Source organism: Pristis pectinata, chromosome 18 (genome assembly GCF_009764475.1).
Source record: "Pristis pectinata isolate sPriPec2 chromosome 18, sPriPec2.1.pri, whole genome shotgun sequence".
Classification (NCBI taxonomy): Eukaryota; Metazoa; Chordata; class Chondrichthyes; order Rhinopristiformes; family Pristidae; genus Pristis; species Pristis pectinata.
In genome coordinates this window covers 30,870,056-30,883,938 of record NC_067422.1, presented here as the reverse complement: position 1 = coordinate 30,883,938, position 13,883 = coordinate 30,870,056, and the positions used below count along the sequence as shown (strand labels likewise).

The window sequence follows — 13,883 nt, the reverse complement described above, 5'->3', positions numbered from 1 at the left end:
TTACTGGAGCATTTGACCTGTAATCTTTTGGAGACCTAATGAAGGGAACATATCTTAAGTATCATAACAAGTATTTTCTCATTATTGATATTGGCTATTTCCAGAATTCTTATTAATTCCATTATCCAAATTTTATCTTTGACTCATTTACAACTGCCATAAGCAGGAGGCATGTCTATCAACTTATACTCCCAGCCAAAGAACTTTGCACCATTATCTTCTTTATTTGAAATACTGTACACATTTACCCAAAATGCTCAGCCTGGTTTTAGCAGGCATTTAGTGCAGTTAGATATTGGCACTACTAGACTTTAAATTTTCTCATATGTGAAGCTATAGAGGCAGAAATCTCAGCACTCTTCTTGTTCTGACCATAGTAGTCCATAAATTCTCCACTGGGGCTAATAAGATACATGATTATTGTATGGTCAACCTGAAACAAAGAGACAACAGAATGACAGGTTAACATGTTTTAATAGACTTACAAGTTTATTTCTTAAATATAGCCAAGTAAACAAAGACATGATGATCTTGCTCATTTGCACAAGATGTAGTTTCAAAAGTGTTTGAAGAATCCTGTTTTGGGGTCGGAATAGAGGTGTACTGTGACAGCAATCTGTAAGGACAAGAAATATCAACCATTTGCCTGGTGGTTAAATGCACCATTTATTGTGGAAAGGTAAACCACGAAGGTCCAAGGTGAAACCTGGAGCATGGCTTGATCTCAACCACATATAATTGTGTGCTTTAAACACTTGCATGTTGCTCCCTCATTGGCTTGAAGCCTTCCCATACAAGGTACATATAGGATGCAATGTTTCACATTCAAGGTAGAGGCCTTCAAAGGTTAAAGGGGAACACAAGCAAATTACAAAACAATGATGAATCATCTTCAAAAATGATCCCAGCCTCCAAAGAAACAGTTAATGCTATAATTTAATTCCAAGTTGATCTGTTGTAGTTACAAAGTACTCACTATCTGGGATCTAGAGTATTGTTTGACTCCAACTGAAAAATATAAATCAAATCTTTGCTTATTGAATGCAGTTCTTGGTTCAGTCCTGACCCAAAAGCTAACTGAGTATGTGGAGTGCTGGAGTGTTTAAGAAGTGTTGTCAAAAACCCAAAAGCACCTATAATTGGCACAACCATCACCGAGTCCATGGATTAAGATCCTAGTATTATCAGCAACCCAAAACTCAACTGGACAAACTGCACAAATACTGCAGCTCAACAGGAGGTAGTACTTAGACAGGAGACAGAGACCATGAGAGGCAGATACAGTTAGTTTAATATTGCATCATGGCTGGCACAGACATGATGGGCTGTAGGGCCTGTTCTTGTAGCAAGCGATTCACTTTCTAATACCACAAGGCAAGACTGTGATGAAATACTCTTCACTTGTCTGGATAAGCACTGCAAGAACAGCACTCAAGAAGCTCAGCACTATCCAGGATAAAGCAGCCTACTTGATGGGCATCCATGCACTGCTCTAATCATTCATTTCTCTACTGACAGCACTACCATGGTATGCAAATCAACAAATGCACTGCAGTTACCCAACCAAGTTCTTCCAGCTCCACCCCCTAAACCCAAGACCTCTGCCTCCAAGGACACTGACAGTAGAGAACACCATCATCTGCAGGTTCCCCTTTAAGTCGCACACTTGGAAATATATCACTGCTCCTTCATCAGCACTGGGTCTAAATCCTGAAGCTACCCAACAAACACTGTAGGACTGGAGCTGTTCAAGAAGTGGGCTGATTACCAACCTCTCAAGGGCAATTAACAATGGGAAATAAATGCAGGCATTCCCAACAAGGCCCAGATCCCAATGAGTAAAATAAAGTAATGGAAAAAAGTAAGTTAAGCAAATAAAGAATGTATATTATCACTGCAATGAATAAAATAATAAACTTAAAATAATTTGGACTGCAGTATGACTTATGTCATGCTCTAATATGGTAAAGGCTCCAGTTGGATTCCTTGTAGGAAAGTACAGATGCAAGAATAGCACAGCAATGAAATTGCCTTGTGACCTCAACGATATCCAGGACAAGGAGTTTACAAATTACCTTTTGGTCTTTCTCTTTTCTCTTTCTTTCCTTTGACACGCTTTGATTTTGTAATTTAGCAAACATCAGGGAAACAGGATAAAATAAAAAATGACACTGCTTTCCCATTAAGTAATTAAAACCAGTTTATTTTTCAAATTGTTTGCAAAAGCAGTGGGAGAAAAAGGTATACTGAGAGGGTGCTGAAACTACAGGTAGACAAGCTTCCTGGCTGCTGCAACTTTAATTCCAGGCCAATAAAGTTGTGGTGCAAAAGTGATCCAGCCTACAGGACAAGTCCATGCAAACCAGAAACACTTACCACTTCAGCAGCACTGTGAGGTTGGCTCCTGTCAGGTACGGGCCTTTACCACCTTTGTTGACCCAGTTGTGGGCATGCTGACAGTTTCTGGGAATCGTCACGCCAGCCCTGACATCTTAAAAGGAGTGTCCTGTGATGCCATCCAGCAGAAGCACCCAAGGATCAGGAGGAACACGGCAGAGACCAGTGACTGGAGGCAAGACTCAACTCTTCCTCCACTCACCTCCTGCTGACCATTGGTGTCTGTTTCCCAGCCACTGACAGGGACTGGGCCCAGGAGCACATACTAATGATTTTACTATATTTTAACAACAAAACAGTTCAACTGCTACCACAAAGAAATAAGTTTACTTACAATGTAATCATTGTCGTCATCTTTGGGTCCTTGACTATAATAGACTCTGTAAGCCTTCGACACCTGATCTATTTGCTCTCGGGAGCCTGTCAGACCGATTAACTTTGGAGAAAACTCTAGAGAAAGGATCAAATATTTATTTGAATCACATTACAACATTCACTCTTAAAAACAAAATGCTAGCATGTTGAAACAAGGAACTTGTACTTATGCAATGCTTTACACATCAACAGGATGACCAAAGTGCTTCACTTTTAAAATTCAGTCACAACTATAGAGATGCTGTAAATGTTCAGAAACCAATCTGCTCATGCAAGAATGGATCATAATGTACTCACCTCAAATTTAAAGCAGTAAAAGCTAGAAATGCTAAACTGGGCAACCAGCATTTGTATTTAAGAGGCTATTAATGATTTGTGCCTGTAATATATTCACAGAAGACATACTTCTTCTGATTCGTCAATAATTCCCATTTACATTGCTGCTATTGTCTTTATCTCACATCCTTAGTGTTCACTTGAGAGAAAATACAGCAACATTAAAAGTAGCAAGTCCAAAGCCTGGTAATTAATAAAACATTATATATAAATAACTCTCAGTTGCTTCTACAGATTTACAGTACAAGTCTTCCTGCACAGCAAGACTACATTTTCATGGAACCTTAGTAGAGAAAAGGTACTATCACATGGGTCGCTATAGCAACAATCTCCCGCTTCCCTCCTCTGCCAAACCCTAGAGAGAATAATCAAAAGTTTATCATTTACAAGTCCTTTAAGCATGCCAGTTAACTTCAAGCAACGCACAATACCTTCACATTTCAGGTTCTCTACTCTCCTGCACATTTATAGTACAAGAATCCCAACAGTAATTGCACAAGAACAACACAAAACAAGACCTAGGGAATGATCATCCTTCCCCAGCACTATCCGTGAAATGAAGATTTCAATAGCATACAGTAGGTACTTTATCTCACGTAATTAAAACAGAAAACGCGTCTCAGCAGGTCAGGCAGCACCTGTGGAAAGAGAAGCAATCAACATTTCAGGTCCAAGGTTCTGTCAAAACTCATAGAGAGAGAAAACAAGTTAGTTTTTAGTAGCAGACAAAGTGGGGTAGGATGGGTGTAAAAAACAGAATACATTTCATAGGATGAGAACAAATGATTTAAATGTAGCAATTAGAATCATACAAAGAAGCATTATTGGAGTCTAACTGCTATATTAACTTATTTGGTTTCACCCTATCAGGGATATTCCCATTATTCCACCCAACTCATCCACCACCTTCTCTGTTACTGAACATCAACTTGCTTTTCCTCGTTCCCTGTTTTGACAAAGGGTCTCGGACCCAAAACATTAATTGTTTGTCTTTCCATAGCTGCTGCCAGATCTGTTGAGTATTTCTACCATTTTGCTTTTTTATTTGAGATTTAGAGCATCTGTAGGTTTTTTTTTTGTTTTCTCACTCAATTTCATGTCTGTCTTGCCTTTTCGGGTCTCCACAACTGATTTTCCAAAGAAACAATTAGTCAGATACAAAGAAAAACCTAGCATCTGCTAGGAATCAGAAAATGGAACAAGTGTTTAGATCAGGGACCACCTGTAAAGAGAGGGGTTGACACCAAAAGCATTACGTCTGGTTTGTTAGTTATCGAATTCCAGGATTTTATTTTCTTCAAAAAGGGATTAACCAACCTACCTTGGACGTATCTTGCCATGGCCTCGACATTATCTCGGTCTGGATCAATTGTGATCAAAAGAGGTGTCAGATTTGGTAGAGAGGGGATTTTGTCTGTAACATAAAACACAGAAGAGGTAAGATGGCTGTAAACATAAATGCCTACAACTTGGTTAAGAAAGGGAGGGAAAGTAATAGTGCGAACCAGGTGGTTTGGAAAATTACTTGTGCTTTGGAGGCTTTGGCCCTGACAGGATCACCACCGGATTGCCAATTAACTTCTAGTCCTAAAGAAGCAAACTGGAGCAGATCTCAGGATCAGACTTGTGGGAAGGAGGGGAGACAGAAGAACAGCTTGCCGACCCTGGATGGGTCTGATGGAGGTGAAGTTTGGGTGAGGCTGCAGGAAGTGTTCCAGTTCCTCATGGTCTACAAGGTGTGTTGCTAATATTAAATCTCCACCACCCCCCATAGTTTTCCTCAGCTGTTGTATTTTCCAAGGCCCCATAGGCAATAGCAAAATGTGCAATGCTGGTTCAATCAGACACTTCCAGCCTCATTACCCCATTGAACTGGGAAACTGATCTCCTAGAAACAGATCACCTGCACAACACCTCTCAACCCCAATAAAACTCAATGATTCATCAGTCAGTTCTTCAACCTGAAATATCCTCTTCTCTTTCCACAGATGCTACCTGACCTGCTGAGTGTTTCCAGCATTTTCTATTTTTGATTCACTTAAAGTATCTTTGGTACAACAAAAGGTTTTATTTAATTTCATCATTTAATGAAGATTTCTTTAGGAACATAATCCCTTGTAAACCAGAGAAGTCCTGGATGCTGAGTAAATTCACAGGAACTATTTATAGATCCACAGTGCAACAATGTAAACTGACAATGACATTTTAATGTTAGTCACTTAAATGTCTCCCATATGTACTGCATCTCACTGAACCATTATGAATCAGTTAATTTTTAAATTACACACTAACAGCCAATGAGTCAGATGTGGTGGGTGTATGTCTGGACCAATACCAAACAAAGCCAATTAACTTAGGAAAAATCTATTTAAAAAGAGGAAATGGAACTTACAAAATAAACTACAAAAACCTCTCCTGACAAATTTGCCAATGAAATGTAGTGAGTGTAGAATAGCTAACGACAAATTATCTGCTTCAATTCAATCTCAGCCACTCAGGCATTCCAGACAGCCGGCATGACTGACAGTGGAATTACAAAACAATTTATCTGAGAATAGCATCATCATAACTTTGCAGCTTATAAAATAAAATCACTTGGAACTGCAGTGTCTCTTTTTAGACCATAATATACATTTTAAAATCACTTTGATTACATCCTTTGTTGGAATTTTTACCTATTTCATCCACGACGGCAATCATTTTCTCTAGTTCTTCAGGACAAATGTCTGGACAGTGTGTAAATCCAAAGTATATCAAGACCCACTGTCCAAGATAGTCTTTGTCTGTCTTGGGTTGCCCTCTGTGATCAATAAGTGAAAAGGGTCCTCCAAGTGCTGCCTTTCCAATACTACGGGTCCGTTCCTTCTCAATCTCTAGGCAAAGTCAATTGAAGAAAGATCATCACCTTATCACATTACCTCACAGCTTTTCCCAAATTGTGTTAGTCAAACTTGTACAAGTTCATTATAGAAATCAAAGCAATTCCCTTTAAATAAGTTGTAAACAAATTAATGCAATAGCAAATGAAACAACAACATTTAACTGAGATGAATTCCTAGATGCAAAGGCATCAAGGGATAATGGGAGAAGATGAGGAATATGGCATTGAGATAGTTGATCAGCTGTGATTTCATTGAAGAAGCATGCTCAAACGGCCAAATAGCCTACTCCTCCTAACTATTTTAATACTTCAATTGAACGTGATTCTACAGTGTATTGCAACCGTTGTGTTCACTATTTATTAAACATTCTTTATGTGCCCAAATATCTACAGGAGCAGATACACAGGCAATTTGAAAATGAAGTGAAGCTTTGAAGGTTTGCACTTAGATGCCCTTAGTTGCCAGGGAGGTTAATTCCTGCTGGCAGAACATATTTCTCTGCCAAGCTGAAGAGGCCACACCTCTAAACTCACTCTCTCTCTCCTCTTAGCACTTAATCAGAAATGTTTTATATGCAGTGATATCAGGTAGATTCTCAGGATCTCAATATCAGAAGGTGTACAAGGAAGGGAACTTACCTTCAGTGCAGCAGCTACTCAGATTGTTTAATTAAAGAAGTCAAAACCCAGATTTTTAACATCAGTACATATTGAGACAGCAAGACTCCCACGTGTTATAAAAACTGTATTATCAAAAAAATTGTCATTTCTTCTCTTCCAATTTATGATGCTTAAATACTTTCAATGTGAGACTACACTCTGCATAAGCTAAATATGTCCTATAGGATCACAGCAGATCTGGCATCCAACTCCAAATCCACCCTTTGCTTTAAACATTTTAATCCCTTTGCTTAACAAAAGTCTATCAACCTCAGATTTACATGTGACAATTGACCCAACATCAATTCCCATTTGTAAAAGAGTTCTCTTCGTCCACACATTTTCGATGAAGAGGTGGGGACGCAATTTCATTCCTGAAAGTCTGTGTTGAAACTGCTGTGTTATGTTCCTAGCCTAGACTTTGCAGCCAGCAGAAATAATTCTCTATCAGTTGGAAACTTCAAATAAATTATCTTTAAGTTGAATTTCCAGGGATGGAGTCCTAATTACAGCATGTAATCTCTACACATGATTTAGCCTTTGGTTTCTAAGTATCATTCTGCTGAACCCCATGCTCCACTCCCTCCAAGACCACTACTGTACTCCTTCAGGTATGGTGCTCAGAACTGAACAAAGTATGGCAGGATTAGACTAACTGACCCCCTGATAGAACTTAATATTCCATTGACCTTTTGATTGCTGCATCTGGCCATGGTAATGTAATGATTTTTGGGCATAGAGTTCGTCTCTTTCAACTTCCAGTTTCTTTTTTCTCACCATTTCAGAAGTTCCCTAATGTACCCTTTCCAGGTACAAAGTGGTAAAAGAATGTTGCATGCAAGGCTTACTTTCTTCTTTTTCTTTCTTAATGTACTTCATGATGACCAGCAGTGCTCCTCCTACAGCAAATGTGACTGCTAAAGATTTCCATGTGACAGGCTACTAAGAAGGAGAAAAAAATGCCTCAGATAAAAGGAACATTAAATAAATTATAAATAACAAGCCAAGTTTAAAATTATTTCTGTAAAACAGGTGAAAATTAATGCTGTAAATACCAGACATTGGAACATAGAGGTTATCTCTAAAGGCTCACTTAGGACCAGCACCATGTACCTTAGTTTGATGTTACGGTGACCACACAATAATTGAATAGTGATATAGAAAACCTAACGATTTGTTTGACGCCTTCACAACATTTGCTCATCAGATCTAAATCTGTGGATAAAGTAAAACTGTCCTTTTCAAATATTTGACACTTGCTACTCTAACTACACTACGAAATGACCAAACCTTACACAAAATTTGGAGCTGGTTTTACTGCAATGGCAAAGACTCATTGAATTGTTGGGTCTTATCACAGAGGGTGAAGGTAGGCAGGGGAGACTGAATGCCTGTAAAGGAGCTGGTCTGTGCAGGTACAAGAAAACCTACATTATTTGACCACGAAAATTCAAGCAGAATACTGGTCAACGGGTAGTGCTGATGCCTCACATCTCCGAGGACCTGGGCTTCATCAGGACCTCAGGTGCTGTCTATGTGGAGTTTGCGTGCTCACACTGTAAATGCCATGTCCCAAAGACATCTTGATGGGTTAATTGGAAAGTTAGTGGCAAAAAGAATCAAAGTAAGAGAGAATAAGATGCTGAGGTACAGGAAAATAAGAGGGGAAATGGGACTGCTCCTCTGGCAGCTGGCATGGACCCAATGACCTCCTCTGTGTCATTACAAGTATAAAAACATTTCTATCTTACTCATTAAAATTGAATTACTTACCCCACCCTTCTTAGTCTTAGGATTCATTTTCTCCCCAGTTGGTGGTGGAGGCATTGTACTGAAAGAGTGGAGACTGCACATGGGGTATTTGGTATGCTTCCATATTGGGCAAAGACGACTCCGTAACTGTTCCAACACAGAAAGAATGACCTTACAATCAGTGAGCACCTTTCATATACTCAGCAAATCACCGCCAACAAGTTACTTTAGAAGTGAAGTTCTACCTGTTTTGCATTCAAATGCACATAATCAGTGCTATGAAAGAAAGACAAGGTACTGATCATTTAAAATGCTCAGTAAAGGATAAAATTTGGTCACGACACAGTGAATAATTCTTCAGAGAGTGCTTTGAGATCTTTCCCTTTACCAGATAGACTGGTCTTCAGTTTAAATCTTATATGAGAAACAGGACCTCTGATTTTGCAGCATTTTGGAGTCAGTTTCTGTGGTCAAGTCTTGAAATAATTAGTCATAGAGAGTAATACAGCCCTTCGGCCCAACTGGTCCATGCCGACCAAGATTTCCATCAAAGATAATCCCATTTGGCCACGTTTGGCCCAAATCCCTTCAAACCTTTCCTATCCTTGTCCAGGTCCAAGTACTTTTTAAATACTGTTAAAGTACCTGCCTCAACCACTTCCTCTGGCAGCTCATGCCATGTACTGGGTGAAAAAGTTGCTTCTCAGGTTCCTATCAAATCTCTCTCCTGTCACAAACTTATGCTCTCTAGGTCTTGATTCCCGAACCCTGGGAAAAAGATTGTGTGCATTGACCCATCCATGCCCCTCATGATTTTATAGAGATGCTGACCAGCCAGGTGAACTTTTCCTTCCTCAAGCTCATGACCATTGGAAACAACTCTACGTGCCAGCCAATGAGATGGATTTTGAATTCTCAGTTAAACCAAGTCACTATTTAACACCACCATTACTTCACTGAAAGTAAGCTGGTAAAAATTAATGTGTAAAATGTATACATCTTCAAAATGGTTCAACGTTCCACTTATATTGTGCCTCTAATTTATCAAGGTGCTTCACAAAATTCATCAGGCAAAATTTGACATCGAGCCATTAGAGCAGGCGACCAAAAGGTTGGAAGGCAAGTTTTAAGGAGGCTCTTGTAGGAGGGAGGAAAGGAGGACTAATTAGGGAATTCCAGCTCCAGGCACAGCCACCAATGGTAGAGGGATCACACAAAACTAGGATTGGAGAAATGATCGTTAGATCATAGAACTGGAGGAGATTACAGAGAGTGAGGATGTGAAGGATCTGAAAACAAAGCAATGAACTACTCAACCGAAAATTGTAAGTCAGCAAACAAAGAGGCGGTAGATGAATAGGTCTTGGTTAAAGTTGGGATACAGGCAACAGGATTTTAGATGAACCAGAAAATACTGGGACAGATTTGATGAGAATGATTAGGAGATCCAGGAGCTAACATACTTGAGGGAAAAGCTCTGCAGATACCTCAAGGGAGAGGCCCAAACAAAAACTTAGAACTGGTTACTGGACAGAAGGCAAACAATGGGAATAAGTGGATCTTTCTCAGGTGGTCAGACTGTGACTAGTGCAGTACCTTGATATCAGTGCTTGGCAACCAGATATTCACATCCAAATCAATGATTTGGCTTAGAGGATGAAATGTTATTTTTCCAGATTTGTTGACAATACTAAACTAGGTGGGATTGTGAGTACAGAGGAAGATGTAAAGAGACTTCAAGGGGATTTGGACAAGCTGGGTAAGTGGGCAAGAACATGGTATACATTGTGGAAAAATGTGAGGTCATCTGTTTTGATGAACCTAACAAATCAGCAAACCATGCATTTAACGGCCAGAGATTAGGAAGTGCTGATGTTCAAAAGGACTTAGATGAAGGCCAACCCGCAGATACAACAAGTGATTATGAAGATAAATGGCATTTAAGGCTTTATTAAACGAGTTTGATGACGAAAGCATATCTTAGTTAAATTGTATAGGGCCTTTGTGAGACTGCATCTGGACTACTGTGCATAGTTTTAGTCTTACCCAAGAAAAGATGTACTTGCCATAGAGGGAGTACAGCTTGATTCACTAGACTGGTTCCAGAGACGGTGAGTTTGCTGTACAAGGAGAGAGTAAGTAGATTATATTCTCTGGTGTTCAGAAGAATGAGAGATCAAAACCTTACAAAACTCAAAGGAACTAAGGTAAATGCACGGAAGATAACACTGACTGAGGAGTCTAGGATGACAAAACAGTTTGAAAATAATGGGTGGCTGTTTAGGACTGAGACGAGGAAAGATTTCTTCACTTAGAGTGATGACCATTTGGAATTCTCTACTCCAGACTGCTATGAGAGCTCTGCTGTTATGTTCATTCAACACAAAGATCAATAGATTTCTCGACATTAATAGAATCAAGAGAAATGGGTATAGTGCTGGAAAACTGTATGAAGGTCAAAGATCAGCTACAATTTTGTTAAATGACAGAACAAGTTCAGAGAGCCCAATGGCCTGCTCCTATGTCTTAGGTAAAAAATCTGAGACTTAAAAGAACAAATGGAAAGGGTACAGGAGATCCAACAACTAGCTGATAACTACAACATGCTGTCAAGATTATCTCTGGTCCAAACTTCCATGTCCCATCCCCGTGATCACCAAAAGCAGAGGACAGCAAGCAGGAGCATTTCTAAGAACTCCATATTTCAAGAAACAGTCCTTGACCACATTCCACAGAACAGCCTTGATATCAGCAAGAGGTCGAAAAATCTATACAACAAAAAAGAAACAAGCCCTCCAGTGCAGACAGTACTCCTGCTGAGGTTCAGCTGGAACTTTAGTCACAAATCCACAGTCTCACCTCCCTCATCTGGGAAGAAGAGGACATGCTACAGACCTTCAAACATGCCATAGTTGTGATGATCACCTCGAAGAATGGAGACAAACTTACTGTGGTAACTACAGTGCAGTCTCCCTGCTGTCAGGCACAGCGGAAGTCATCGCCAGGACTTCTATAACCTCCTCCCTTTGGCGAAGAGGTGCTCCCCAAATCACAGTCTTGCTTCCGTTCATCAAGGATCTTCACTGCCCAACAACTCCAAGGGGAATGCAAGGAGCTTCAACGGCCACTACACATTGACTTTTTTGACCTTACAAAAGCCTTTGATTGTGTTGACCATGAAGGAACTATGAAAAATCTTTTGCAGATTTGACTGCACCCCAAAATTCATCTCCATTCTATAAATGCTGCATGATAGCAAGCAAAACCTTGATTCTGAACAACGGGTCCAGCACATACCAAAGCCAGGACAAGTCTGGGATCAAGCAAGGCTGAGTCATTGTTCCAACCCCCTTCACCACCGCCTCCAGTACACCAGCACAGTCTTTGTGGAAAACTGATGCTCAAGACCTCCAACCAAGCACTGACCTCCAACCTGCTGGGTTCAGTCTGCCCCTGACTCCAAACTTAGGAGTCATTTTTTACCCCCATTTCGCAACCCGAGAAATAATTGATGGATCCACAGTGCAGGAACAAGCTACCTGAACACTGGGCACTGTGGACTTGTGATCGCCATTCAGGAACTTGTCTGGAAATTCCTCAAGTACATGATGCGTGCGTTAATTGTTTTCCAAACCTCAGTTTTGCCTTAAATCTCAAGCGGGGCACCTGAGAAATGAAAAGCTCGGCACCCAATGTTCATGGACAAAGAAAGCACTTCGCTGTGCTTTGCCCGCGTTCAGCCAGGGACGGGGTCGGAACCTCCGGCCAGCGTTGCGAGGTTGACTGAGCGTGTCTCGGTCTGTAACTCACCGCCGCTGCCGCCGTGCACCGCGCCCTCGCTGCCCGCACGGCCGGGCCATTCCAGCGCCGGCCGGTGACACGACTAGACAACGAGACCGGCCCGGCCGCCTCGCACCAAACTCCCCAGCTGAGCCCTCGGGACAGAGCAGCAGTCCGTCTGCACAGATGCACCAACAGCGCCATCGAAAGCCGTGTATGACCTTCGCTTAATACATCCGGTAACAAGCCCGAGCCCACACCCACAGTGAAACCACAGCACTGGATCTGGGCGCTGCAAGTACACACGGAGCAATGCTCAAATATTCTGCCCCGTGTTTACTGCCTGGAGTGTTTTACGCTCCTGTCGACATGACAGATTTACTTGCCATAAGGATGAAATTTGTGGATATTGATATTCCAGACTAACTTCCCATACCTTAAAAAAATAAATGCAATTCCCCACTATACAATATTCATCGCTATTTACTGTAAATGTAACGCTTAATATCAATCCTCCTATGTTGTCGCCGGAAGCGTGGCTTGCGGGCTGCCCCCAGAACACTAGGCAAAAAAATGATGCATTTCACTGTGTGTTTCGATGTACATGTGACTAATGAAGAGATCTTATAAACGTGCCTGAAATACGGAAGTAGACCTCCCATCGCAAAAGATTAACGCCGTCTTCACTGAAGATTGGGTTCACTGAGGATCCACAAGTCGAAATAGTACTGAACGGAATCAATTTGTTTTTATGCGCTGGGTTAACTACAGATCGCAGTTAGAAATACTCAACAATATGAGCAATGGGGAATCCAGTTCTGGATGTACAGCATTCGAGATCGCAAAGCTGGTGTAGTTATTTTAATGAATCTCCATTACATTTTTTTAAACCAAAGAACTATTAGCTTACAGGGATGGATGCGAGTGGTGTGGTCACAGAAGTCTCCCTCCAGTGTCTTTAGCAATTAAAACACAAAGGGAAAAGCATCAAAAGTGCTGATAATGATCAAAAATCATAACTTCCTTAATTTATTCTCATTCTTCTGATAATATAGGAAAATGAAAGTAATAGGGGGAAACGTGGAAAATTATTGATCATGATGATCAAAAGGTGGGGGAAATGTTCCTCAAGAAATGAGACAAACATGTATCTATTTTTAAAAATCTAAAATTCCAAAACAGAAAAGCCAGAATAATTATTGTTTTCATATTCATTCAATAAATATGGCAGAGGTCTTATATTTCACCAAGTTTCCTTCCATTCTCTCCTAGAGGACCTCAGTTATTGATGGGTTGTAGTTTTTTTCCAACACTGGCACTCCCAGAACAATAACTCACCAATGAGTCTAGAGTATCGATGTTGGTGAGGGATGAGGAGGTCACAGGTAAAACAGAGCTGTCCTCCAAAACTATAACTATTTCCAGTAATAGAATTCCCTGTATAGAACCTAGAAACTGAGATTCTGACTTTACTATTTCTCCCTGGCCTGAAAACATTGAGGCCAATTGTACCAACTTACTGAGCTGAGGTCAGGAATGTGTAGTTTTATAAAATATATTTCAAAATTGGAAATAAAGATAAGCAGAAATCAAAATGGCTGAGAAATCCTTAATTATAAAGAGTCCAAAGCATCCAATAATACATCAAAACAGTCAGATATTATATAGCAGTAAGCAAAATAGATAAGGGGGACCAGTGATT

General features: G+C 40.5%; 1 protein-coding gene across 2 annotated transcripts; it reads right to left on the bottom strand.

Annotated features, from left to right (window-relative positions):
* Positions 1 to 201: 201 nt before the first annotated feature.
* LOC127579872 (protein SCO1 homolog, mitochondrial-like) lies at positions 202 to 12,556 on the bottom strand. 2 transcript variants are annotated; one of them, XM_052032897.1, is made up of 8 exons: positions 12,212 to 12,556; positions 10,468 to 10,521; positions 8,423 to 8,548; positions 7,498 to 7,588; positions 5,784 to 5,981; positions 4,430 to 4,522; positions 2,732 to 2,847; positions 202 to 433 (listed from the first exon to the last, which is right to left on the bottom strand). In XM_052032897.1, the coding sequence occupies exons 1-8, from the start codon at positions 12,383 to 12,385 to the stop codon at positions 305 to 307; spliced, it is 981 nt and encodes a 326-aa protein (XP_051888857.1). In that variant the 5' UTR covers positions 12,386 to 12,556; the 3' UTR covers positions 202 to 304. The 2 variants fall into 2 exon arrangements, with proteins under 2 accessions (XP_051888857.1, XP_051888859.1); XM_052032899.1 differs by lacking the exon at positions 10,468 to 10,521 and having other exon boundaries at positions 12,212 to 12,543.
* Between the last annotated feature and the right edge of the window lie 1,327 nt (positions 12,557 to 13,883).